General features: G+C 40.0%; 1 protein-coding gene and 1 pseudogene across 2 annotated transcripts; one reads left to right on the plus strand and one right to left on the minus strand.

The window, feature by feature from the left end:
* Positions 1 to 1,111: 1,111 nt before the first annotated feature.
* On the plus strand, positions 1,112 to 24,610 carry LOC129872058 (G-type lectin S-receptor-like serine/threonine-protein kinase At4g27290; annotated as a pseudogene).
* Positions 6,214 to 27,622, minus strand: LOC129872059 (pentatricopeptide repeat-containing protein At1g50270). Of its 2 annotated transcripts, none has more exons than XM_055946908.1 (2): positions 25,737 to 27,622; positions 6,214 to 6,523 (listed from the first exon to the last, which is right to left on the minus strand). In XM_055946908.1, the coding sequence occupies exon 1, from the start codon at positions 27,557 to 27,559 to the stop codon at positions 25,754 to 25,756; it is 1,806 nt and encodes a 601-aa protein (XP_055802883.1). In that variant the 5' UTR covers positions 27,560 to 27,622; the 3' UTR covers positions 6,214 to 6,523; positions 25,737 to 25,753. The 2 variants fall into 2 exon arrangements, with proteins under 2 accessions (XP_055802883.1, XP_055802885.1); XM_055946910.1 differs by lacking the exon at positions 6,214 to 6,523 and adding an exon at positions 6,537 to 8,119.

Below are 27,622 nucleotides of genomic sequence, written 5' to 3' on the forward strand. Positions count from 1 at the left end.
ATTTTGGTGAGTTCCCATATTTTGAGAACAACACTCCTATCTTTCTAGCTTGTATTATGTATATATACCATTGAGTTACTCTTGGTACTTTTGACTTATATCTTGAGAGTGAGGTAGGGGCATGTCTTAACCCCCGCCAATCTTTAAAGTATAAGGTAAGGTTAGACAAAATATATGATGCTGAAATGACTTGACTCTTATTATATGTGGAATCCCTTAGTCCCACTATCCCTTATATTTCAGCTTATTTTTAATTATCATTATTGATGAAAAGCTTAATGAATGCTAAGATACTTGGATAAGGTACCTCTGGGTGCTTCATTCGCTGTGTCATATCTAGCATGTAGATGGGGACTCAACCGAAGGAGTTCTTAAGTAAAGTCTCATGTTATATTAACTGTGTGCCACCATAGGGGTGCTTCTTGGCTATTTTTTAGGCTAGTGGATCCACGATTCACCATAAGTTAAAATTAAAGAATGTTTAAAGTTGATCGGAGTTCTACCTGGCAAGTAGTCTCTCCGTGCCAATGTAGGGGGATATGTTGGATTCCATGTAATAGTTAGCATGGTCAAATATTGGTTATGGTCATCTCCCCACAAATAAAGGTTTCAAATATTATGTACATAATTGATTATGCATGCATTACATTAGGTTTCATATTATGCTAATGTCCTATAGATTGTTTAAAGTTATACATTGCGCACATACATAGTACATTCAAAGTACTAACACATATTTTTGCCTACGTGATATCACCATATAAGAACCGGTGTTCCTCCTCGACCTCCTTCGCATGGCTAGCTCGGATTCTTTTGAAGATTGTTTGTGGTGAGTTCCCATGTTTCGGGAACAACATCATTTTTTCTATTCTAGCTTATGTTATGTAGAACAGTAAGACTTCTATTAAGGCATTTTTGAAACTTATTTTGGAGAGCTAGGGACATGTCTTAGCCACCGTCAATTCTATTAGTAGAGGTATGTTTGGACACAAATAGATAATGTTTTGAAGTCATTAATGACTCTTGTTCTATAATATTTCCCTTAGTCCCTTAAGCAAACAACAAATTGAAAACTCCATCTACTTTTTCATTTTAACTTTACATCCATTAATATAACAAATCATCACAGATTTCCAGTACCTCAGATAACAATACGACCAATGGAAGCCATAAACATACTTTTCTTCTTGTCATCCATATGTATTCTGTCGAGTGCTCTGGATACCATACCTGCAAATCAACCTCTAACAGATGGAAGCACCATTATTTAATCAGGTGGCAAGTTTAAGTTGGAATTTTTCTCCCCTGGGACATCTGGGAAACGGTACTTAGGAATATTGTTCAATAAAGTTACTGTACAGACAGTGGTATGGGTTGCTAATAGAGACAATCCAGTCAATGCTACATCAGTTGAGCTAAATTTTACCAGACAAGGAATTCTTACTCTTCTAAATGGTTCTGGAAGAGTCATTTGGTCCTCCAATTCCACTAGCCATGTGCAAAATCCAGTAGCACAACTTCTTGATTCAGGCAATCTTGTTGTTAGAGATGCAACTGAGAATTATCTGTGGCAAAGTTTTGACTATCCCAGTGACACGGCTCTACCTGGAATGAAGCTTGGGGTTGATCTGAAGACTGGATTTCGTCATTTCCTCAGGTCCTGGAAGAGCGGAAATGACCCCTCCAAGGGTGAGTTTAGTTGGGTATTTGATCTTCGTGGATTCCCACAACCGTTTGTCATGAACAGTTCCATTGAACGCTACAGGTCTGGACCATGGAATGGTCGAGGCTTTTCTAATTCACCATCTCAGCTACCAAGTCTTGGTTATAACTATACATATGTATCTGATCCAGAGAAGGTTTCCTTTATGTATCAGCTCACGGACAGCTCTATCCTTGCAAAGGTAGTGATGCAAGTAAATGGGGTTCTACAGCTTTCAATATGGAATAGTCAAACTCAGAATTGGGATGGCTTTGTTAGCGTACCTTATGATAACTGTGACATTTATGGCCAGTGTCAGTCATATGGTTTGTGCAACAGTGGCAACTCTCCAATCTGCAGATGTTTGGACAACTTTGAACCCAAAGATCCAACAGAATGGGCAAGGGGAAACTGGTCAAAAGGCTGTGTTAGAAAGACATCATTGAATTGCCAAAAGGAAGTTAAATTCTTGAAGTATCCAGGCATCAAGTTTCCAGACACTCGTTTTGCTTAGTACAATCGAGGAGTGACTCTTAATGCATGCGAGGAATTGTGCTTCAGAAACTGCTCGTGTATGGCTTATGCAAATCCAGACATAACAGGGACAAATGAAGGCTGCTTGCTTTGGTTTAATGAGCTGATGGACATCAGGGAGTTTGGTGATAGTGGGCAAGATATCTATGTAAAGATGGACTCATCCAAGTTAGGTATAAATCTGTTTCTTCACTTTTTCATGTAAGACTGTTAAGAATGCTACATTAGATTTTGAGTATTCAGTATTCTAGACCAAATTAAATGTCATGGAAGGAGCAAGTTGAGGTTTCTCTACATTATTTTGAAAAAAAACAAAACAAGACAGATTTTCCTTGTGAAACTCAGATGAATTTATTTTGATCCTCAGGTAACTCCGGTACAGAAAAAGTAAGGAAATTGAGAATCAGCTTGCCTCTAGCAGCATTAGGTCTGCTCTTAGCACTATGCTTAATCTTGTACGTAAGGCAAAAGAAGAAGGATCAGAATCCTCAACATTTTAGCAAAGGTAAACCAGAAGTTTTTGCTGCTTTTGAATTAGTGGTACCTTTTTTTTGGAGTCACATTTGGTAAATATCAGAATTTTTCTCTTTACATCCAACTAAGTCCTTATTTTAACAGGAAGAGGAACAAGAAGCACTGAAATGTTCTGCACTAACGAAAACAAAGTGGAAGAGCTAGATTTACCGTTGTTTGATTTTGAAACTATATCTCATGCTACCAATAACTTTTCACTGAGCAACAAGCTTGGAGAGGGTGGTTTTGGACCTGTTTACAAGGTAACAATGTTAACAGCAGTTCTTTCTGTTTCATCCAAACAAACTAATAAGATCAGCAACCATGGAAACTCTGCAATGGACTTAGCTGTAATGGCAATTTGCAAAGAAGAGATACAGATATTTCGGTGGAATGCTTTAACTGATTCCATTTTGTGAATATCCAAAGCTTAACTGATTCCATTTTGTGAATATCCAAAGCATATATACAAAGCATGAACAAAATATCTGACCTAGCTTAACTGTCTTCAAATTGACATCTAAGCATCATCTACGCTAGGCTAATTCTAACTAACTGATATTTAACAAACTAACCGACCGCTAACAATAATTGTAATTACAAATGTATATCTCAATACTCCCCCCCCCCCCCCCTTAAGTTGGGGGTGAGGTTCTCAAGCCAACTTGTTGAGTACAGGAGAATGTTTGACTCCAGTTAAGGCTTTGGTGAGAATGTCTGCCAAGTGACGGTCAACCTCAATGTGTTTTGTCCTTTCACGGGAAACAGGATTTCTTGATATATGTAAGGCACACTGACTGTCACAGAAGATTGAAACAGGCTGAGGAAAAGATACATCTAACTCTCTGAACAACCTGCACAGCCAAGTCATCTTTCCAACCAGTTTTCTGAGGGATTAGTATTCAGCTTCTGCTGATGATAAGGACCTGTTTTTTGCTTCTTGGATTTCTATCTTATAGGTCTGTTTCCTAAAAATACAAGGTAACCACTTCCGAGAGTCAGGGCATGTGGCCCAATCTGAATCACAGTAACCTCTTATGGTGCAGTCAGGATCATTTGAGAGAAAAATACCAAGTGTAGGGTCTGTCTTGAAATACCAGAGCAAATGAAAGCTGCTTGGGGGTGGGGTTCCTTGGATCTTGCATGAACTGTCTTAGAGTTGTACACTATAGGCAATGTCAGGCCTAGTGTCTGTCAAGAAATTTAACTTCCCTATTAACTTTCAGTGAAAGAAAGGATCTGATATTGCTGGACGTTCCTTAGCTTTTAGTTTTATGGTAGGGATCAAGAGAAGTGAAGCTTCTACAACTAAGACAATCATACTCCTTCAACAAGTCACCATCAAACTTCCTTTGTAAGATAATGACTCCATCCCTTCAGTATAGAAATTCCAAACCCAAAAAATAGTGTAACCTGCCCAAATCTTTGATCTTAAACCTATTATGTCAGTAATCCTTAAGCTAAGCAATTTCTCCTGAGTCGGTTCCTGTGATGATAACATCATCTACATACACTGCAATATACATTGCGGAAGAGTGTTTTCTGTAGAACAAGGAGTAATAATTCAGAGACTGTGTGTACCCTCTGGAACATAATGCCTCAGGTAGTTTGTCATACCACTCCCTACTTGCTTGTATGAGACCATAGAATGATTTGTTAAGCTTGCAAACAAGGTCAGGATTGGTAACAGTGAGACCAGGTAGAACTTCCATGTAGACTTCTTCTTGTAAATCTCCATGGAGAAATGCATTATTTACATTAAGTTGAGAAATACACCATTGTTTTAACGCTCTGACAGTAGTCATCTGAACAACTAGTGATAGTTTTTGTGTAATCAATCCCTTCTTGTTGAGTATAACCTTTAACAACCAGCCCGGCGTTAAACCTCTCAATACACCCATCTGCCTTATGTTTGATTTTATATACCCATTTACAGCCTACAGCATTCTTTCCTACTGGCAGGGAGACCATGTCCCAAGTATGATCAGCGTGTATGGCTTCAAATTCAGGTTTCATTGCTGCTTGCCAAGCAGGGAGCAATGCTTCCTCTTCACACGAAGTTGGCTCATTTATAGTGCAAGCAATTTGAACAAAAAGCTGATTATCAGGAGCCAGAGAATTGAGGGAGACATGATTGTGGTTTGAAAAGAAGGCATTCAGAGATAAGGTACTGGGCTGTGTGGAGCTACCATCGGGAGACTTTAAGGTTGGCATGGTGTAGATGTAGTCCGGCAAATGTGCAGGGAGGGGGTGATGCCTACATGATCTTCTAAGAGTTGGTCTTGATGTTCCTGGTATAGGTTCTACTGGAGCATTAGTGTAAGGCTGTGAATGATAGACAGGTGATGATGAATTGTAAATTAAAGATTCACTATTGGGATGCAGTGATGACAGGGGTAAGGATAATCAGGGTGAGCCACCAGGTGACAGATGTTTTTCTGCCCCACTTCCCTCCCTCCAGATTACTTCGATCAAAATGCTTCTTAGTGCAATCAAAGTCATCGATGGAAGGAAGAGAAGTAAAGACAGAAGGAAAGGAAGCAGTAGAAGACACGTGAAAAGGAAAAATGCTTTCATGAAAAATGAAATCCCTAGAAACATGCATCTCTTTGGTAACCAAGCTCAAGAATTTGTATCATTTTTTCTTAAAGGGGTAACCTAAATAAACGTGAGGAGTGGCTCTAGGTTGGAACTGTCTCTGTGAACTTTAGGGATGGAAGGAAAGCAAAGACAGCCAAAGCTCCTGATATGGTTATACGTAGGTTGCCAAAGCTCCTGAGATGGTTATACGTAGGTTTTCTATTGTATAAGATTTCAAAGGGGCATTTGTTATGAAGAGAGCTAGTGGCAACCTGTTTATGATGTAAGTTTCTGTCAAAATACATTCTCCCCAATATTTTAGAGGAAATTTAGATTGAAGTGGAGAGCTCTTGCAGTTTCCAAGAGGTATTTGTGCTTTCTCTCCACGATACCATTTTGTTGAGGAGTCTTAACTCTTTTGGTGAATAATCCCTTTGGACTGGAAAACAACATGGCTTCTGTGTAAGCAAATTCTAGGCCATTGTCTGGCCTTATGGTTTTACAAAGGGCTTGAAACTGAGTTTCAAATGGACATAAAAGCTTTAATAATTTGGAGAGCATTACTTTTACAGCTCAACAAATGTATCCAGGCAGCCCTTCTATGATCATCTACCATGGTTAAAAAGTATTTGTAGTTATTGTGGGTTGAGACATGATAGGGTCCCCATAGGTCTACATGTAGAAGATCAAGATTTTGGAAGTGGTCTGCTTTGGGGAAAAGGTAGTCTAGACTGTCTGGCCATTGGACATACAGAGCAAAGAAAAAGCTGTTTAGGTGAGAATTTCACAGGTATGGAGGAGATTCCCCTCATTTTGACAAAAGGTACATGGCCTAGCCTAGTATGCCATCTATATTACTTCCATCACGAATGCAAGTACTCAAAGCAGAAAGATGAGCGTTATTCAAAATAGAGCAATGAGTCCTATTACAAGCAGAGCTATGATTGATTACAACAGGAGCATTGATACACTGTAATGTTCTATTACATGGAAAATAACAGGATTGACCATAGTGTGATCACTAATACACTGTAAAACAGAAGTACCAGAAGCAACAGGAAAAGAAGAACAAGCAACTGAAAGATTACTGGGAGAAGTTGGAGTGGAACAAGAATTCCTCAAACATCTTGGACAGAGAAAATATAGGCCATCCGTGATTTTACCAATCCTCTGAGGCCTCTTCATCAAAGGGACCTGTAGAAGACACATAGAATTAGTGTATGACACCACACCATTGAGTTGGACAGTTAGAGAATGAATGGAAATGAGATTGTATTTACAAGAAGGCACATAAAGCACTTTGTGTAAAGTAATCTGTGGTACATGTTACATTTCGGATTTCTATCACCCTAACTCTATAACCATTGGGTAAGGTAATCAGTAACGGATATAGCAAAGTTCTAATATGGGATAAAAGTGACTTGTTGAAGGTCATGTGGTTTGATGCTCCAGAATCTAGAATCCAAATATCAGCTCTTGATTCAAAACAGTTACATGACGACAGATGCAGAGCAAGCCAAGGTACCAGTAAAGTGGGAAGCTCCACTAGATGTTCCAGCATTGTTACAACATTCCCCTACATCTCCAACATGAAAATGTTGTAACAGGTTAACCGGTTGTGCATATTGCTCCTCAGTAGGACTCATATTTGGATTTTCAACTTGATACACCATGTCTTCAGCCTTCTTAGTAGGTGCCATATCAACAGGAGCACCATGACATTTGCAATAGTTCTTTAACTTTTGTTGTTAAACTTTGAGTTCTCTTGTATCTGAAATTCTGGTTAGAGTTCTGTGACTAAGAATTTTGAGAGTGATTAGAGTTAGGTGGACATGACAGATAGCCATGTAGTTTGTAACACTTGTCCCTGGTGTGTCCTGGAAGTTTGCAGTATCCCAACACTAGGAGCATAGTTGGTTCTAAAATTGTTTTTTTAAAAAAAAGTTGTCATTCCCTGGCATTTGCATTGAGAGAGGCATGATGATTGATTCTGAGATTACATTACATTTCCTGACATGTTGGCATTGACTCCTGGGGATGATTCCATTGCAAGTTGGCTTTAAGGTCTGACCTCCCGCTGCTTTTCCTCTTGAATTTATAGAGAAAGGTTTGTGCCATTGAGGGTAAGGGATTCATCATAAGGATGCCTCCTCAATCAATACTATATATCTCATTCAGTCCCATAAGGAACAAAATCAGTCTTCTATCCTGCTCAGCCTTGTGTAAGGTCTCCTTCGCATCACATGTGCATGCACAGCTACACTGATTTTTAGCAGTTAGAGTGTATAATTCCTCCCTTAGTTTCTTCATTTTAGTCTAATATCTAGTGCTGTCAAGTACACCTTGAGTCAAATCATTTTGGAAGTCATGACAGACGGACCCGCTTTGAGTTCGCTTCCTATTTGGCTTTGACTTTTCCTTTTTCTTATGTCCTTTTGAATCTGGTACAGCTTTGTACCATTAGTTTGATCATATCGTTCCTCCAGTACCTTCCAAAGTTCAGCGGCATCACTAGCATACTCGACACTATCAGCAATGTCTTTGTCAAGAGAATTCAGAATCCATGAGGTCAGAAGTCATCGCATCGTTCCCATTTTCTGGAACTTGCAGAGGTCCGCTCTGGGTGCTTAAATTAACCATTGATAAAGCCGAATTTATTCTTAACCGACAGAGATCACAGAGCACTCCTTCTCCAGGATCTGTAGCCAACACAATTGAAAGGATCTGGTACTAGCATCGCACCTGGATTATCTGATGGGTGCATGTAATGGGGACTAGTAGGATCGATACCTGAATCATTTTCCTTGTCAGTAACAGCCATTGAAGAAAACTAATTGGTGAAATTAAAGCTGGATTCAAAGATTTGAGAAGACGCATCGAATCGCGGACATGAGAACAGCGACTTTGAGAACATAGCTGAATAATTTGGGATTGTAATTGTGGAAGAAGAATTCACTGAAGATCGAGCAACATACCGTGCTCTGACACCATGATAAGATCAGCAGCCATGGAAAATCAGCAATGGACTTTGCTATAATGGCGATTTCAGAGAAGAAGAGAGACAGACATTTGGTGGAATGCTGAACTGATTCAATTTTCTGAATATCCAGAATATATATACAAAGCGTGAACAAAATATCTAACTTATCTTAACTGACTTAAAATTGACAGCTAAGCTTGGCTAATTCTAACTAACTGATATTTAACAAACTAACTACCACTGACAATAATTGTAATTACAAATATATATCTCAATACTAACTGCCTAAAAAACAATTTCCGGACCTTTAAAAGGAAAACACAAGTTTTCGGTAAGAAAATTTGTCTGCCATTTTCCTATTTTAACTAAACAACAATGTCTAGCTTAATTTCTTATTTGTCAGTCAAATATTCTGGAGAAGCTCATTCAACTAATTGCTTTTTGAAAACCTAGGGTATGCTCAAAGATGGACAAGAAATTGCAGTAAAGAGACTTTCAAGATACTCAGCACAGGGAAGTGATGCGTTCAAGAATGAGGTTATCTTCATTGCTAAACTCCAGCATCGGAATCTTGTGAAGCTTCTTGGTTGTTGTATCCAAGCAGAAGAAAAAATGCTGGTTTATGAGTACATGCCTCACACTAGCTTGGATTGGTTCCTTTTTGGTTGGTTATCATTTCTCTGAACTCTTAACACACTTGGATTGTCATGAATCATCTCTCGAAATAGTTCAATCATCAGACGGATTTGGTTACCTGTTCTTTGATTTGTATATTTGAAAGGATCCTATTATAAGCTCTGGATTTTTGCAGATACAGATAGGAAGTCACTGCTTGATTGGCCTAAGTCCTTCCATATTATTAATGGAATTGCTCGTGGACTTCTCTATCTTCATCAAGATTCAAGATTGCGGATAATCCACAGAGATCTTAAACCTAGCAATGTTTTGCTAGACACTGATATGAACCCGAAGATATCTGACTTTGGCATGGCAAGAAGTTTCAGAGGAAATGAGACTGGAGCCATGACGAAAAGAGTGGTTGGGACATAGTAATTATCTTTAAACCAATGAACTATTTGTAGTCTACTAAAAAGCTACTTACTTTGTGTGGAAATATGAATTATTCACCTATTTATTAAGAATCGGGCATAAAAGCCCTATATATACATGAAGGATCCGAATGTGGTTCCTTGATCTTAGGAAAGAAATCCCTCTAAAATAGCAACACCCAATCCTAGGAGATATGTACAACTGTACAGGATCTGGAAATAATACCACATCCTCTAAATATAGAAACAAATACAATACAGAAATAAATCCTAACTAATCCCTATTTACAATGAATCCTAATATTTCTACACCCCCCTCAAGCTGGGGAGTATATGTTGGTCATTCCCAGCTTGGAGCATAGATCTTCAAATATAGGCCTTTGGAGAGCTTTAGTTAGGATATCAGCGGTTTGCTGTTGTGATGGAGTGTATTCCAGGTTGATGACTTTAGCTTCAATCTTCTCGCTTATGAAATGCCGGTCAACCTCAACATGTTTTGTTCGATCATGATGGACAGGGTTCCGTGCAATGCTTATAGCTGATTGGTTGTCACACAGGAGCGTAATTGACTCTGAGTTCTCAACTTTGAGTTCACTGAGTAATCTTTTAAGCCACATACCTTCACATATTCCGTGTGCCATTGCACGATACTTGGCTTCTGCAGTACTCCTTGCAACTACGGACTGTTTCTTACTTCTCCAAGTAACGAGATTGCCCCACACAAATGTACAGTAGCCTGAGGTGGACCTTCTGTCACATAGAGATCCAGCCCAATCCGCATCAGTAAACACCTTGATACCTCTCTCAGGAACCTTTGTAAATGCTAGTCCTTTGCCCGTTGTGCTTTTGAGATATCTTAGGATTCAATATGCTGCCTCCATATGCTCTTTTGTGGGGCTATTCATAAACTGACTTACAACACTCACTGAGAACCCGATGTCTAGTCTTGTATGAGACAGGTAGATTAGTCTTCCTACTAACCTTTGATACCACCCTTTGTCTACCGGTGTACTGCCCTGTTTGGATCCTACTTTGTTGTATGGATCCATTGGTGTGTCGGCTGGTTTACTCCCTAGCATTCCTGTCTCCTTTAGAAGATCAATGACATACTTCCTTTGGGAGATAAAGATGCCTTTCCTTGATCTAGCAACTTCCATTCCTAGGAAATATTTTAAATTTCCGAGATCTTTAATCTCAAATTCCCTTGACAAGAGACTTTTAAGACGGATAGCTTCTATGTAATCATTACCTGTAAGGACTATATCATCAACATAGACAATAAGAATTGTTACCTTGTGATTCGATGTGTTTGACAAAGAGAGTGTGATCTGCTTGGCATTGAGTGTATCCGGTCCCTTTGAGAACTTTCGAGAACCTATCGAACCAAGCACGAGGGGATTGTTTGAGGCCGTAGAGAGACTTTCTGAGTTTGCAGACTTTGCCTTGATTTTCCTTTGTGTTAAAACCTGGTGGAATGTCCATAAAAACTTCTTCCTCGAGGTCGCCATTGAGGAAGGCGTTTTTGACATCAAGTTGATGCAACGGCCAATCAAGGTTAGCGGCAATAGATAACAAAACTCTGATGGTGTTTAACTTGGCAACCGGTGCATAAGTTTCTTGGTAGTCTATCCCGTATGATTGAGTGAATCCTTTAGCCACCAACCGCGCCTTGTATCGCTCAACCGTTCCATCAGCTTTATATTTAACCGAAAAAATCCACTTGCAGCCTACTGTTCGTTTTCCTGGAGGAAGAGTTGTAATCTCCCATGTCCGGTTCTTCTCTAACGCCTTGACTTCTTCAAAGGTAGCAACTTTCCAGGCTGGGATTTCTAGAGCCTCATGAACTGAAGTTGGAACCTGAATCTCATCAAGTCTAGACAAAAACACACGGTAATTGGGTGACAATTCCTTGTACGATATGAAATTTTTTATTGGATGTGAAGTGCAAGTCCGAACCCCCTTCCTTAGAGCAATAGGAAGATTAGAATTATCAATATTAGTAGATTCACTAGGAAGCATACCTTGAGATTCGTCAGGAGTGGGATTCGGTTGAGACTCACGGCACTGTTGAGATTGTACAAGTTGTACCTCCTTATCTTGCTTCCTTCTTCGGGAATAGACCAGGATTTCTTTTTGTGGGCTAAGATATGTGTTCCCCGGTTTTGTTGGTGAAGTTCGTTCGGCTAAAGGTTCAGTAGACACTGTTTGGACAGGTTCATACACATGTGGGGATAGACTAGGAGCAATCTGGGTAGGCTCTGCACGGGTAGACTCGGCAGGTATTAAAGAAAGTACTTAAGATGAGGTTGTCTCCGTGTTAATACCTTCAATCATGAGAGGATGTTCTGTCACATTCCCCCCCTGAACAGCCGTGTAGAATGGTTTGTTTTCAAAGAAAGTGACATCCATGGAGGTGAAAAATTTCCGGGTTGAAGGGTCATAACATTTATAACCCTTTTGAGATGGAGAATAGCCGAGAAAGATGCACTTGGAGGCTTTTGGGTCAAGTTTGCTCCGGAGATGAGGATGGATGTGTACAAACACAATACAACCAAAAAATTTTGGAGGTATATCTGAGATTAGGTGGGTATGAGGAAAAGACTCTAGAAGAGCTTGACATGGGGATTTGAACTTTAATACACGGGATGGCATCCGGTTAATGAGATAGGTGGCAGTAAGAATGGCATCTCCCCAGAAGTGTTTGGGAACATTAGATGTGAAGAGGAATGCTCGAGCAGTTTCAAGTAAATGCCTATTTTTCCGCTCGGCAACCCCATTTTGCTGAGGAGTGTCAACACATGAACTTTGATGCACAATTCCGTGGTCAGAGAGATAGTCACCAAGAATGCTATTGAAATAGTCTGGGGCATTATCGATTTTAAGGACTTGGATATTTGTCTGGAATTGGTTTTTTATCATTGTATGAAAGTTTATGAAGAGATGTTTGGTTTCTGATTTTTCCTTCATTAGAAACACCCATGAGAGACGAGTATGATCATCCACAAACAGTAAGAACCACCTAGTCCCTGTTACATTACTCACCCTTGTTTTTCCCCAAATGTCACTGTGTATCAAAGAAAAAGGGTGAGATTGCTTGTGTGATTGAGGTGAATAGAATGCACGGGTATGCTTTGAGAATTGACAAATATCACATTGAAAATATTGCGGATTTTTATTTCTGAATAATGAGGGATACAACCGAGATAGATAAATAAAATTGGGATGTCCTAGACGATAGTGTAAGTTCATAATCTCACTATCCTTATTTGAACTGAAATAAATAGACTTTTGGCCGTGACTTGATATGGAAAGACTAGTTGACTCGAGTTGAGAATGGTTGGAGGAGTGTTTTGAATCTGGTTGCATTCTAAGGTGGTATAGGTCTGCACAAATCTCAGCATTGCCAATCGTCTTCCCCGAGTCCAAATCCTGAAAAACACAAGTGTTGGCACGAAAATTAGTTGTGCATTTGCTATCCTGAGTAAGTTTACTAACAGATAATAAATTGCAAGTGAGATTAGGGACAAAAAGGACAGATTTGAGGGTGATATTCGGTGACACTGTGATGGTACCGAGGTCTGTCACTTTGGAGCTGCTCCCATCGGCTATACGGACACATAAATTTGAGGGGCACGGTTCTATATCATCAAACAACCGTGCATCTCCTGTCAGGTGATCTGAGGCGCCGGAATCTACTATCCAGGACTGCGAAGATTCATTTAAAACTGTAAAGGCAGCTGGTGGAATACCTGTTTGAGCTATATTTCCTGTACTCGGGGTGGAAGGAATCAGAGAAGAGGAATGTTGTGCGGAGTTAAACATCTTCTGTAGCATATTCATCTGTTCTTTGCTGAATGGATATGTCTCAGCCTGAGGAGGATTGCTAGACTGACGTGTCTCGGTCTGAGAAGGATTAGTTGAGGAGACCAAGTGTCCACGACTTTCATAATCATTAATCATCCATTTTGGTTTCCAATCGGCTGGCTTCCCGTGTAGCTTCCAACAAGTATCCCGGGTATGGACAGGCTTGCTGCAGTGGTCACACTAGGGTCGTCCACTCTTGGGCCTGTTTTCATTAAATGCTGAGTGATTTCCTCCTTGCCGTGAGTTTGTACTGTGATAAGAAGGTCCCCGAGCAGCAAGTGCTGATCTGTCACCTTGTGGGTTTGAAGGTGATATCCCCATCATAACTTTCTTTCGGCTTTCTTCCCTTCGGACCTCAGAGAAAACTTCCCTGATTAGTGGAAGTGGTTTGATTCCTAGTATTCTACCCTTGACTTCATCTAGATCCTTGTTGAGACCCATAAGAAACTTGAATACTCTTTTTGTTTCTATCATTCTCTGAACTTTCGCCTGGTCTTCAGAACACTTCCACGTATGAACTTCGTAGAGATCCAACTGCTGCCAATATCGAGTCAGCAGATTGTAGTAGGCAGTGACAGACAACTGCCCTTGACGTAGATCGTGGAGAGTACTCTCGATGGCGAATAATTCTGAAGTGTTGTCGTTGCTAGAGTACATATCTGGGGCAGCATCCCAAATTTCATTTGCAATTGTGTAGAGAAGAAAATTTTCTCCAATTTCTATGGTCATGGAACTGATCAGCCATGCCATCACCATGCTGTTTTCGGCCTTCCAAGCTTTGAAGTTGGGATCATCAGGCTTGGGAGCAGTAGCAGCCCCTATGAGGTGATCATCTTTGCCACGCCCACATATGAACAACATAACGGATTGTGACCATTGGAGAAAATTGTGGCCATTTAACTTATGACCTGTGATGGGATGAAAACTCTCAGAGTTTCCATGGTGGGTAGGGAGTGAGTTTCTGTGGCCATGCCGGACTTTAGGAGTGAGAGGAGAGGCTGATTAGGGTTTCAAATTTGCTCTGATACCATGTAGAAATATGAATTATTCACCTATTTATTAAGAATCGGGCATAAAAGCCCTATATATACATGAAGGATCCGAATGTGGTTCCTTGATCTTAGGAAAGAAATCCCTCTAAAATAGCAACTACCCAATCCTAGGAGATATGTACAATTGTATAGGATCTGGAAATAATACCACATCCTCTAAATATAGAAACAAATACAATACAAAAATAAATCCTAACTAATCCCTATTTACAATGAATCCTAATATTTCTACACTTTGTTTATTTGACATTATCCTACAGTGGCTATATGTCTCCGGTGTATGCTGAAGAAGGAAAATTTTCAGTGAAATCAGATATATTTAGCTTTGGAGTTCTAGTACTAGAGATTTTAAGCAGGAAGAGAAATAAAGGGTTCTTGCATCCAGACCATAACCATAATTTTTTAGGACATGTAGGAGCTCTTCTTGTCTATCTTGTAAGTTAAGTAAAACTTATAGCATCTAATTGCATAATATCAAATGTTCAGGTCTGGATCCTCTTCAAAGAAAGCAGGGTTATGGGAGTAATAGATACACAACTAAGGCAGTCGTGCAATCAATTTGAAGTTCAAAGATCAGCTCATGTAGGTCTATTATGTGTGCAGCAGTGTCCAGAAGATAGGCCGAGTATGGCGTCAGTTGTGCTCATGTTGGATAGTAATGTTGCGCTACCCTTGCCTAAAGAGCCAGGCTTTTTCAATGGCAGAAGCCGATCCACTGAAGCAGACACTTCATCTAGAAAGCATGGCGAAACTTCTGTCAATGAATTAAGCATCATACAGTTGAATGCCAGATAGGAGATCAATTTTCAGGTCATCGTTATTACCTGTAGAGGCTACATTTACTTAATTGTTCCCTTCATATAGCTGAACAACCAGTAGTTGTTCAACATGACTACTTCACTTAGTTTGCTGCATAACTGTAAGTAATCCTGAATTATAGCTGACTTAAGGACATGTGGAAGTTAAGTGTTTTGATGACTTAAAATAAGAGGAATCTTGTCCAATTATGCATCATGAAGGTTAAACAGTATCTTCTAAGAAGCTTCTTGTTGTGGAAATAACATCCAATAGAAATGTACTCCTGTATTCTGCTTGGCATGAAGTTTAAGAAAATTGGTCAAACAATGACAAGTTCCCTCTTTTTCAGTCTATCATTCAGTCGAGGAAAAAATCTGTAACACCTTGGAAGTCGGAAAGTGTGATTGGAAGAAAAAGTTGCAGAAATCTTTACTGGTGCTAGTTCAGACGGACCAACCTATAGACCGTATAAGGTCTTACGGCCCGTAGGAAGTCGTAGGTGAGCCTGGTACTTGGGAAAAATGGCTAAGTCTCAGAGGTGATCCACGAGTGTGATCTACGGACCATATAAGGTCCTACGGTCCGTAGATGGTGATCATAGGTAATGTCCTGAGTTTGGGAAATTTTCAAGTCTCTGAAGTTTTTCTACGGACCAACAGGACGTTTCATAGATGGTCCTACGACCCGTAGGAGGATTCGTAGAGAGAGAGATTTAGAGAGTTGGTTTTGGGGACTTCAATAGGACGATAGGATTTACGGTCCGTAGGAAGTGGTTCGTAGGTGGGGTCTTAGTCTTGGTAAATTATTTGAGAGTAAGGGTTCTACAGTTGGGTCCTACGGACAATAGGGAGTGTTCGTGGCTTTGGTATGGGAATTTGGATTTCAGTATCTTGACCTATGAGTCCATAAGACGGCCCATCGAGGGACCTACGACCCGTAGGTAGGGCTTGTAGTGTCCCTTCGGCAGATTACTTTCAGGGGTATTTTAGACATTTCACATTCTTTTAATACCTAAGCTATGTTGTTTTGGGCTAATTCCTAAGACTTATAACTACCCTTGCCCTTTATCCTGATGAGACGATATGCATACAAGGAAGACTCAAAATTTTCACTAAACAGATGTGACTCTTTAACTTTCAAAAATAGTAGGGAGTGAGAAGGTGAAAACAGATTCTTTCGAATGAATACATTCACCATAGTTATAATTCACCATTTTAAAAAATTCTACCTAACAATGTTTCCTATGGCTAGCATTTAACATAGGACAGATTTGCAGCTTTAGATGAATGTTGTTTCTATTAGAATACAAGGACATGTAGGAAGTAAGTTTTAATAGTAAAAGGTAAAAGGTTAATAGTAAAAGGTAAAAGGGTCAATCAAATTCCCATTTAATTGATTTGATTCATTTATTGGTAGGTAAATTTACTCTTTCGTATCAAAATAGTATAAGAATAGTGTTTAAATGAGGGGCCAAATGTCATTTAATTTTTTATGAATATTTTTGTAATTTTCCTACTTATAGAATAAAAGTATTCTTATTATAATTATAATAATTGTTGTTGTTGTTATTATTATCAGGGATTTATTCATAAGTACCCCCTGAACTATGACTGAAATTTCAGCGACACACCTTAATTTAACTACGGTCCTATTACCCACCTCCCCCCCCCTCGAACTCATTTTTTTTGCATTTTCGTACACCTTTTGCGCTGATGTGGCACCTTCCACCAAGTAAGTTGGTTGTGTTTGTACACACACACTGCCACAGCAACAACTATACTTTTTGATTTTTTTTATTATTTTTTGAAAAAGTTATTTTTAAAAAAAAAATTTAAATTCTTTTTAAATCTTCAAATTTTCTTTATCTTGTATTTAAATTAAGTTAATACACGTAATTTTTTTTTTAAAAAAAAATACTTCTTGTATTAAACTTTTTAAATTTTTTTTTACCTTAATTTATTGTCTTTTCTTTTTATTTTTCTATTTGATTTTATTTATTCTTTTTAATTTCTTTGTCTTGCCTTTTTGATTTGATTTCAAATTTAATTCCAAATGATATTTAAAATAAGTTAATTTCGAATGAATATCAAAATAAGTGAAAAAAATCAAATAAAACATAAAAGAATTAAAACGTTAAAATTAAAAGACACTTTTTAATTATAGTTTTAAAAAATCCACAGACATTTTTAAAAATAATTAAAAGTGAAAAGATAAGAAATTAATGAAAGAAACAAATAAAAAGTTTAAAGTTGGATAAAATTAAAATAAATATTTTACATAGAAAGAAATGAAAATAATTATATATATATAAGTTTTAATATCAATAATCATGTGTACTAACTAATTATAAAGTTACCAATTAAAAAAGGAAATGTGTCCAATTTTTTCACTTATCACATGCCTTCAAGAGAGTGTGCATACACTCTACGCCACGTCAGCTTTTAGGGTGTATTTATTCCATTTTAAAATAGTTTAGGGGGTAATAGGACCCTAGTTAAGTTAAGATGTGTCGCTAGGATTTCGATTATAATTCAGGGGTACTAATGCATTGTAATGACCCTCTAGGTCAATTTTGAATTAAGGATTCATTTCGCCATTTAGAGCGTTTCTGTAGCGACCCCAAGTCATTAATGACTTGCTGGCACTGACTGTTTGGTCGCTTGATCGCTCATTTAGGTTTTAGGCTCGTTTCCCTGCTTTGGAGTTTTTATAACTTAAAATGTTGACTTTGTCATAACTTCAGGTAAACGACCTCGGAACGGGATTATGATGGTTCTATCAGCTCTAGAATGACCAAATTAGGCTAGTAGCATTGTTGGCACGAGTATCGAAATAATCGGTACGAGTTTGGAGCTATTTGGCGTTTAAGCCTTCAAAATTGGCCAATAGTTGACTTTGATCAAAATTCTTGAAAAACATGCCTGAATGGAAATTTTGACAGTGCGGTTAGATCCACAATGTCAAGTTTGGTCTAGAACGACCTTTCGGGCGTGTTCCGAGGCTTCCGGTCTCATTTCAAGCCCTTTTGTGAATTTTGGCTTAAAATGGTGCTTGAGCGTGGGATCCACTTTTTATCGAGATGACCTCTGTTGGAAATTTAGACTGCGCCATTGAATCCGAAATGCCGAATTCAGTGGGGTAGCATACTTTGTTTGTGCACACAGGGTTCCGAACGAATCCCGAGCACCCCATCAGAGACTTTAAAATAAGAATGATCTACTGGTGCACTGCACCTCTATAAAGGTGGCCATTTTCAGCACTTGGTTCCATCTTCATGTGACAATTTCTTCTTCATTTTGAGCTCAAATTGAGCGATTCAAAAGCCCATTTCGCGTGGAGAACACCGTGGTAGTGTCGGAATTGATCGTGGGTGCTCCAATCGAGGTAAATTTTGAGTTTCTGCTGCAGATTCGGATGGTTTATGAGCTAATCTTTTTGGAAACGGGGGAAGTTCATTTCTAGGGAATTTCATGTCTGAATTGAGTTGTTCTTGGGTCTAAATTGTGGAATTTTTCGCGAGGAACATGTTGGTAGGATTGGAAAGTGACTTAGGAGCTTCTTTGGGGGTGAGTTTTTCAATTCTAGTAGCTGCATTTTCCATTTTCGAATTGAATGAAAATCATATCTTGGTCAATATTGGTCCGAATTGGGTGATTCAAAGCTCCAAGTTGTGGGATTTTTGGTGATGGTGTGGTTGGTTTAAACTGTAGGACCTTCGTTTGAGTGTGGAAGAGTTCAGAGGCCGTTCGAAAGGGAAAAGTTCCGATTTCGTGAGTTGGAGCGCGCATGGTCGGCCTACAGGTAGGCTACAATTTTCCCCTCTTTAGGCTGAGAAGGTTTAGGCATTTGAATACTGAATTGTATGAGCTTGGAGGGGTTTGGGGGTCGAGAATGCTAAATTCCTAGAATTCATGTCCTAGGCGTTATTTTCAGGGTGTTTTCGGACAGTTAAAACATGTCTCCTGTTATTGTTGATCATCCGTACCTTGTGGTGTGTGTTGTGCCTTTGGTTTATGTCTTTGGAAGAATGTTTGGCCTTAGACTTGCACGATTTTGGTGTCGTTGGGCCTTAGAACTTCTCCGATGTAGTTTTGGACAACATAGCTCCCTAAAGACTGATATAGCAGACTTGAGTCTGATAATCTGAGCTTTAGCTAGGCAGTTGCACAACTTTGGAACCTTACCTCCATAATGCCCTATTCTTATATTGGTCTTGTATCACTTGGTTCTTGGTTCCAAAAGTCTATTTGTCGATTCTAGTTTGATGTGGTTCGGGCTGGAGTGATTTATTGGGGTACGCCCCGTGAGACTCGATTGGCCGCTAATCCTAATTCAGACCGACTCGCCTCTGTTTGTGGTTCAAGTCCCTAATCCACTCCACCGGGCGGGGTTCAAGTCTTTGCGTAGGTATTCTTGCCTCGGTTCAAGTCCCTGGCCTTACTTAGTCGTGGTTTGAGTCCACCGCCGCTATCAGCCTTGGTTCAAGTCCACAACTACTTACTAGCCTTGGTACAAGTCCATAGCTACTATTACCTTGGTTCAAGTCCTTGTTCTCTTTTGCACGTGGTTCAAGTCCACAATTATCTATCACCTTGGTTCAAGTCCTTGGTTATTATCAAATCTCGGTTCAACTCCCTGATACTCTTATGATTCTTTGATTCAAGTCCTTAACTATGATTAAGCTTTGTTTAAAGCTTCAAGCTTTTAGAATTGTTCGGTTCAAGTCCGTGGGAAGTTGTGGCATTGTAGGAACTTCACCGGATTCTCTCGTGATACTTCAACTCTCTTTGCTCTTATTGGGCTTATGGGAGCCCGTTCAGGTTGTTACTTTAAGACTTGTGCACGAGCGTACCCGTCGGGTTTATGGGAGCCCGCCGGGTTTAGCTAGTTTCTCTCCTTCTCCTTGTGTGTTGAGTACGCTCGTGTACATACCTACCTTGATTTCTTGCTCTGTCTTTACTTGTGATTAGTTTCTTGCATTTCAATTTACTTTTGCTTATCTTGCTCAGTCGACCTATGATGCCTACTGGGTACTTGTTGTTTTGGTACTCATACTACACTATGCATCTATTTTCATGATGCAAGTCCGAGTACTAGCTACCAGCGTTGAGCTCGAGTCAGCTGCAGTCTTGACCGGAGGCGATGGTGAGCACACAACGTTCTGGATTTACCTGTCTCCCTCTCTATATATATTTTGTCTGTCTTTTGCTGTTTGAGATAGTCTAGTTTCTGTGGTCCACTTTTGGGACTTGTACTCTCTTTGTAGTGGCTCTGTACATGTGACTTCTAGGTTCTGGAAGGGATCTTTCGGTTTGTATATATTTCGTTGTGCTCCCGCCATTCATTTGTGTTCCGGTTATTTCATTATTGCTTTTAGTTGTATTGTTAGCCATCTACCCTGACATCCCATTATTCACAGTTCCGGGATATAGGTCGGCTTGCCTACTGGTGGGTCATAGTAGGCGACATCATGACCTAAGAAATCAGGTCGTGACAAGTTAGTATCAGAGCCTGGGTTCAGCAGTCTCACTTGTACAGAGCTAACGTCTAGTAGAGACCTATGGATAGGTGCAGAGACGTCTGTGACTTATCTTCGAAAGGCTACAGGATGTCTTTAGGAACGTGTCTCTTTTATACTGCTGTTGTGCGGTGTCTTTTTGATTTCTAGAAATCTCACTTATTTCACTTTTTTACAGGATGGCTCGCACGCATGCTAGGGGTAGGGGGCCGACCCCGAAGTTGTGCCAAGGCTACAGCTCCAACCCGGGATAGAGAGCAGACTTCAAAGCCGGAGGTGGAGCCACCAGTAGCTTTAGTACACCATCAGCCAGTGGGGCCGGAACCAACCCAGCCACCACCCGAGCTAGTTGCAGCTCCGGACCTACAGGCGATGTTCGCCCAGATATTAGCTGCTATTGGGGGTATGCAGCAGGCACTAGCTCCAGCTACTCTAGCACCACAGGGCCGGCCTACGCCAGAGGCACCATTTGTTCAGCAGCCACCGGCTCCTGCCGCTCAGCCTGATGATTTGGAGGGCGTCATGCCACTTCGGGAGCAGAAGATCCCCGGGGAGTTCCTTAGACTATCAGTGCCGAGGTTTTCTAGGACTGTGGGTGAGGATGTCCACGAGTTTCTACTTACTTGCCGCGAGAGTCTGCAGACTTTGGGTCTAGTGGGGTCGGCTAGTGGAGTCGAGAGGAGCCGACTTCACTGCTTATCAGCTAGACGGTCCTGCCCGGCAATGGTGCCGTTCATATTTAGAGACCAGGCCAGCTGGGGTCTTTACCAGTGTTGTGGACTGAGTTTTCAAAGGCCTTCTTGGCCCTTTTGAGATATTGAGGACAGTTGGCGAAGTTACTTATGTGTTAGCTTTGCCTCCAGCCTTTTCAGCTATTTATCCGGTGTTTCATGTTTCGATGTTGCACCGGTATGTTCCAAACGAGTCTCATATGCTCTAGTATGATACAGTTGAGTTGGATGATTGTCTGAGTTATATTGAGGAGCCAGTTGCTATTTTGGCCAGACATGTGAAACAGTTGTGATCCAGAGTCATTCCTGTGGTTAAGGTCTGCTGGAGGTATCGTCCAGTCAGGAGGTTACCTGGGAGACAGAGCAAGACATACGGGCACAATTCCCCGGCTTATTTGAGCCTTCAGGTACTTCTTGACCCTTACTTTCGCGGACGAAAGTTCTTTTAGTAATGAATGTTGTAATGACTCTCTTGGTCATTTTTGAAATAAAGCATTCATTTCATCATTTAGAGCGTTCTTGTAGCGACTCCAACTCATTTATGACTTATTGACACTGATTGTTCAGTCTCCTAATCGTTTGTTTGGGTATTAGGCCCGTTTTTCCTGTTTTGGAGCTTTTATAACTTGAAAAGTTGACTCCAGTCATAACTTCAGGTAAACGACCTTGGAACGAAATTCTGACAATTCCATCAACTCCGGAATGGACAAATTAGGATAGTAGCATGGTCGGCACGAGTATCGAGGCAATTAGTATGATTTTGGGGCCATTGGTGTTTAAACTTTCAAAACAGGCCAATAGTTGACTTTGGTCAACATTCTTGAAAAACATGCCCAAATGGGATTTCTGACAGCGCAGTTAGCTCTGGAATGTCGAGTTTGGTCTAGAACGATCTCTCATTCGTGTTTTGAGGCTTCCGATCTCATTTCGAGCCCTTTTGTGGATTTTGGCTTAAAACGATGCTTGAGCATGGGACCCACTAATTATCAAGATGACTTCCGTTGGAAATTTTGACTGCGCCATTGAATCCGAAATGCCAAATTCAGTGGGGTAGCATAGTTAGTTTGTGTGCACGGAATGTCGAACGAATCGCGAGCACCCTATCAGAGACTTTAAAATGAGAATGATCTGCTGGTGTGCTGGTGCACCGTATCTGGTGCACCCCCACCTCTAAAGGTGGTCATTTTCAACACTTGATTCCATCTTCATTTGACAATTTCTTCTTCATTTTGAGCTCAAATCGAGCGATTCAAAAGCCCATTTCATGTGGAATTTCTAGAACACCGTGGTAGTGTCGGAATTGATCAGGGTGCTCCGTTCGAGTTTTTGTTGCTGGTTCAGATGGTTTTTTAGTTGATCTTTTTGGAAACTTGGCAAGTTGATTTCTAGGGCATTTCAGGTCTGAATTCAGTGGTTATTGGATCTAAATTGTGGAATTTTTTGAGAGGAACGCATTGGTAGGATCAGAAAGTGAATTAGGAGCTTCGTTAGGGTGAATTTTTCAATTCTAGTTGCTGCATTGTCCATTTTCGAATTACTATTTGAGGAATTTTTGGAAAATCATATCTTGGTCAATATAGGACCGAATTGGGTGATTCAAAGCTCCAAGTTGTGGGATTTTTCGTGAGGATCGTCGTGGTGTGGTTGGTTTCAATTTTAGAACCTTCGTTTGAGTATGGCAATGTTCGGAGGCCATTCGAAAGGGAAAAGCTCCAGTTCTGTGAGTTGGAGCGCACGCGGTCAGCCTACAGGTAGGCTACGGTTTCCTCCTCGTTAGACTAAGCATGTTTAGGCATTTGTATACTGAATTTCACCATCTTGGAGGGGTTTGGGTAAATTCATAGAATTCATGTCCTAGGCGTTATTTTCAGAGAGTTTTCGGACTGTTAAAGCATGTCTTCTATTATTGCTGATCATCCATACCTTGTGGCGTGTGATGTGCCTTTGGTTATGTCTTTGGAAGCATGGTTGGCCTTAGTCTAGGCTTAGACTAGCGTTGCCTTAGACTTGCGCGATTTTGGTGCCGTTGAACCTTAGAACTTCTCCGACGTTGTATCGGACAGCTTAGCTCCCTGTAGACTAACATAGCAGACTTAAGTCTGATAGTCTGAGCTTTAGCTAGGCAGTAACACAACTTTAGAGCCTTACCTCCATAATGTCCTATTCTTCTATCGGTCTCGTATCACTTGGTTCTTGGTTCTGGAGGTCTATTCATCGATTCTGGTTTGATGTGGTTTGGGATGGAGTAATTTATTATTGACGCTGGGATTGGGGGTACTCCCCATGACACTTGGTTGGCCGCTGATCATAATTCTGACCGACTTGCCTCTGTTCGTGGTTCAAGTCCCCAATTCACTCTACTAGGTAGGGTTCAAGTCCTTTCCTAGGTATTATCTCCTCGGTTCAAGTCCCTGGCCTTACTTAGCCTTGGTTCGAGTCCACCACCGCTATCAGCCTTGGTTCAACTCCATAGCTACTTACTAGCTTTGGTTCAAGTCCATAGCTACAATTAGCTTGGTTCAAGTCCACGATTATCTATCACATTGGTTCAAGTCCTTGGTTATTATCAAATCTCGGTTCAAGTCCCTGATACTCTTATGATTCTTCGGTTCAAGTCCTTAACTATGATTCAACTTTGGTTAAAGCTTCAAGCTTCCAGAATGGTTTGGTTCAAGTCTGCGGGAAGTTGAAGCATTGTAGGAACTTCACCGGATTCTCTCGTGATACTTCAACTATCTTTGCTCCTATCCGGCTTATGGGAGTCCGTTCAGGTTGTTACTTTTAGACTTGTGCACGAGTGTACCGGTTGGGTTTATGGGAGCCCGACAGATTTAGCTAGTTTCTCTCCTTCTCTCTTTGTGTTGAGTACGCTCGTGTATATACCAACCTTGATTTCTTGCTCTATCTTTAGTTGTGATTAGTTTCTTGCATTTTAGTTTACTTTTGCTTATCTTGCTCAGTCGGCCTATGATGCCTACTAGGTACCTATTGTTTTGGTACTCATACTATACTGTGCATCTGTTTTCATGATGCAGGTTCGTGTACTAGCTATCAGCGTTGATCTTGAGCCAGCTGCAGTCTTGACCGGAGGCGAGGGTGAGTGCACAACGTTCTGGATTTACCCATCTCCCTCTGTATATATATATTTTTTTTCTTTTTCTTTTTGAGACAGTTTTGTTTTTGTGGTCTACTTTTGAAACTTGTACTCTTTTTGTAGTAGCTTTGTACATGTGAATTCCAAGATTTGGGAGGGATCTTTCGGTTTGTATATATTTCGTTGTGCTCCCGCCGTTCATTTGTGTTCCTATTATTTCATTATTATTTTTAGTTTTAATGTTGATCTTCTACCCTGACATTTCATTACTCACAATTTCGGGATATGGGTCGGCTTGCCTACTAGTGGGTCATAGTAGACATCATCATGATCTGAGAAATCAGGTCGTGACAAGCATTATCCCCTTATTATTATTATCAACTTTTAACTTAACACCATCACACTTTTAGTATGTACTATTATATGATATGATTACTATTTAATATTTTATTAATTAGATGTTTTATAACATTTTTATTTAGTGTAGCGGTAAAATGGTAATCCAACTTTGCATTTTGGAGCTTCCCACTTTTAGTAATATATGATAATATGATGATGATATATAAAAATTGATCACTGGATAATTAAAAGGCAGGATAGCTAATAAAGCTAGTAAGGATCCATGTCAGTCAAAAGACACCAAAAATGGCGATGCCATCCTCAAAGAAGCCTTTCATATTTTGCAAGGATGTCAAGGTTATGAGTAAGCAACTTGTAATTAGTAACTTGTAACTAGTAAGCATACTAACACTTTGATTTGCCACGAATCCTGTTCTCTCAATAAATACATGACCACCTTATAAGTAGTTCAGGGGTGGAAATTCAGAATTTACTCAGGGAAAGGCTCTATAGCTAAGTTACTGTTCTTTTTCAACTATCTTGTTTCATTTTAATTTTTGTTAACTTAATTTAGTTGTTAATATAATATTTTACATGCATGTGCAACTCAACCTGGAAGGGCAGTATGCAAAGAAAAATATGGAAATTCTGTTTCTATTTATGACATTTAGGTGTGAGAACAATGAAAAGTCAGGACTAAGAAGTAAATGTTAAGAGAGTTAAACATCTGTGGAGTATCTAGTTGTTTAAAAAAACAGACAGTAAAAACTCACAATGAGACAGCATCACAATCTCGAAATTTGAGAAGAGTGCATTGAAAAAGTAGCATGGAATAGACAAATTAGGTGATATAAAACAAGCAACAAATCAATCAGATCAGAGTTTTTCTTTCTCAACACTTAATCTCAAGTTGAAACCAATACAACAAGGATAATGCAAATAAAGTCAGATTTACTAAGGTTGTATTGGAAGTTCATCATACCTAAACTCCGGTTACTTTCAGCTCCTCTCAAGAACTAATGAATCAGCACATGGAGAAATGGTAAAGTGTTGTAGATGACTGACTAAATTATCCAAAATGGTGTAAACATATTCAGACTTAGCATGTGAACCATCAAAGGCAATAAACTCATGTACTTCTCCGTTCAATTCGATCCAACTACAGCCCCGGGTTTTTTCCACACCCATCTCTTTCATCATTTTCCTAACTTGAGCTACCCCTTCCCAATTTTTACAAGTAGAATACAAATTCGCCAAGAGTGTATATCTGCCACTGTGATAAGGCTGTATGTCGATCAGATATCTTCCTATCCATTCACCTAATTCATAAGCCTTGTGAATCATGCAAGAACCAAAAAGAGCACCCCATATGCTAGGAGTAGGTTTCATTGGCATGTCTTGAATCAATTTACAAGCTTCTTCCAGATATCCTGCCCGACCCAGAAGATCGACCATACAGCCATAATGATCTAAATTAGGTTTTACACCATAAACTTGGTCCATTAATGAGAACAACCGGCGTCCTTCATCCACGAGCCCTCCGTGAGAACAAGCACTGAGAATGCCAATGAAGGTTACTCCATTGGGCCTTAAACCATTTCTCAACATTTCTAAGAAGAAGGCCATGGACTTTGCAGCATCACCATGTGTTGCCAAGCCATTGATCATAGCAGTCCATACATAAACATCTTTATTTGGAAGCTTCTCGAAAACCAACAATGCCTCTTCAATGCACCCACACTTTGCATACATATCTATCAAAGCAGTGCCAAGTGCTGTATTAAATTTTATGTTGTGCGCTTTTATATAATTAGCAATCCATCTGCCCTGCTCCAGTGCCCCAAGCCTAGTAGATGCACTGAGAACGCTTGTCAATGTTACTTGATTGGGAACAACCTTTCCGGACAGCATCTCTTCGAAAACACAGAGTGCTTCCCTAAATCTATTGCAGTGTACACAGCCAGCAATCATAGCACTCCAAGAAATAAGATTCTTGTAAGGCATGTCTTCAAAAACTTTCAAGGCATCATCCCAAAATCCACATTTAGCATACATATCAACAAGAGCACTACCAATGTAAACATCTCTAGAAACCCTCCCGGCCTCCACATAGAAAGCATGCAGACACCTTCCAAACCAAACACATCTTAATGTTCCAGCAGGAGAGAGAGCTGCTACAACAGCCACTTCATCCACCTTAACTTCTGCTTGTCTCATCTTCAGAAAGAGTTCCAAAGCTCTAACTGGCAGAGCATTTCGGGCATACCCATCAATCAAAGCAGTATAAGAAAGCACATCCTTATGCGTAATTTCATCAAACACTTGGCGTGCAAGGTCGACGTACCAACTGCCGGCAAAAGCAGAAACCAAAGAATTCTGCACAAATTGGTCAGAAATGTATCCAAATTTAAATATTTGTGCTAAAAGCAGATGTGGGTTTCCATTGTTGGCTCTAGAAATGGCTCTTAGAAGCAAAGGAAAAGTATGTTTATTAGGAAAAACCCCATGTTGGCGCATTTGAATGTAGAAACTAATGGACTTTTGAGGGTGTGAAGTATTAGAAAATCCTTTGAACATGATGTTCCATGCATGTATAGTGGGTTTTGTTATGTGATTGAAGAGAGAAGAAGCATAAGAAGATGGGAATGAAGGAAGAAGTAAGCAAAGGCGGAGTAATTTGCTGGAAAAAAAAGTGTGATGTGAGAGGCCATAAGTAACGACGACACAGCTGATCTGTTTGAGTTGGGACAGTTTCCATCCTTTCAACCACAACAAGGACTTCAACTGTTCATTCAAAGCTGGCATTTTCCCTTGCCATGCAGTGTACTTGAAGAATTTTCTTGGCCAGTCATGGAGCTCTACAGGGGA

Source organism: Solanum dulcamara, chromosome 11, assembly GCF_947179165.1.
Source record: "Solanum dulcamara chromosome 11, daSolDulc1.2, whole genome shotgun sequence".
Taxonomy (NCBI): Eukaryota; Viridiplantae; Streptophyta; class Magnoliopsida; order Solanales; family Solanaceae; genus Solanum; species Solanum dulcamara.

Coding starts and splice junctions, on each gene's coding strand:
- LOC129872059 (XM_055946908.1), bottom strand. CDS start 27,559: ATGCCAGCTTTGAATGAACAGTTGAAGTCCTTGTTGTGGTTGAAAGGA.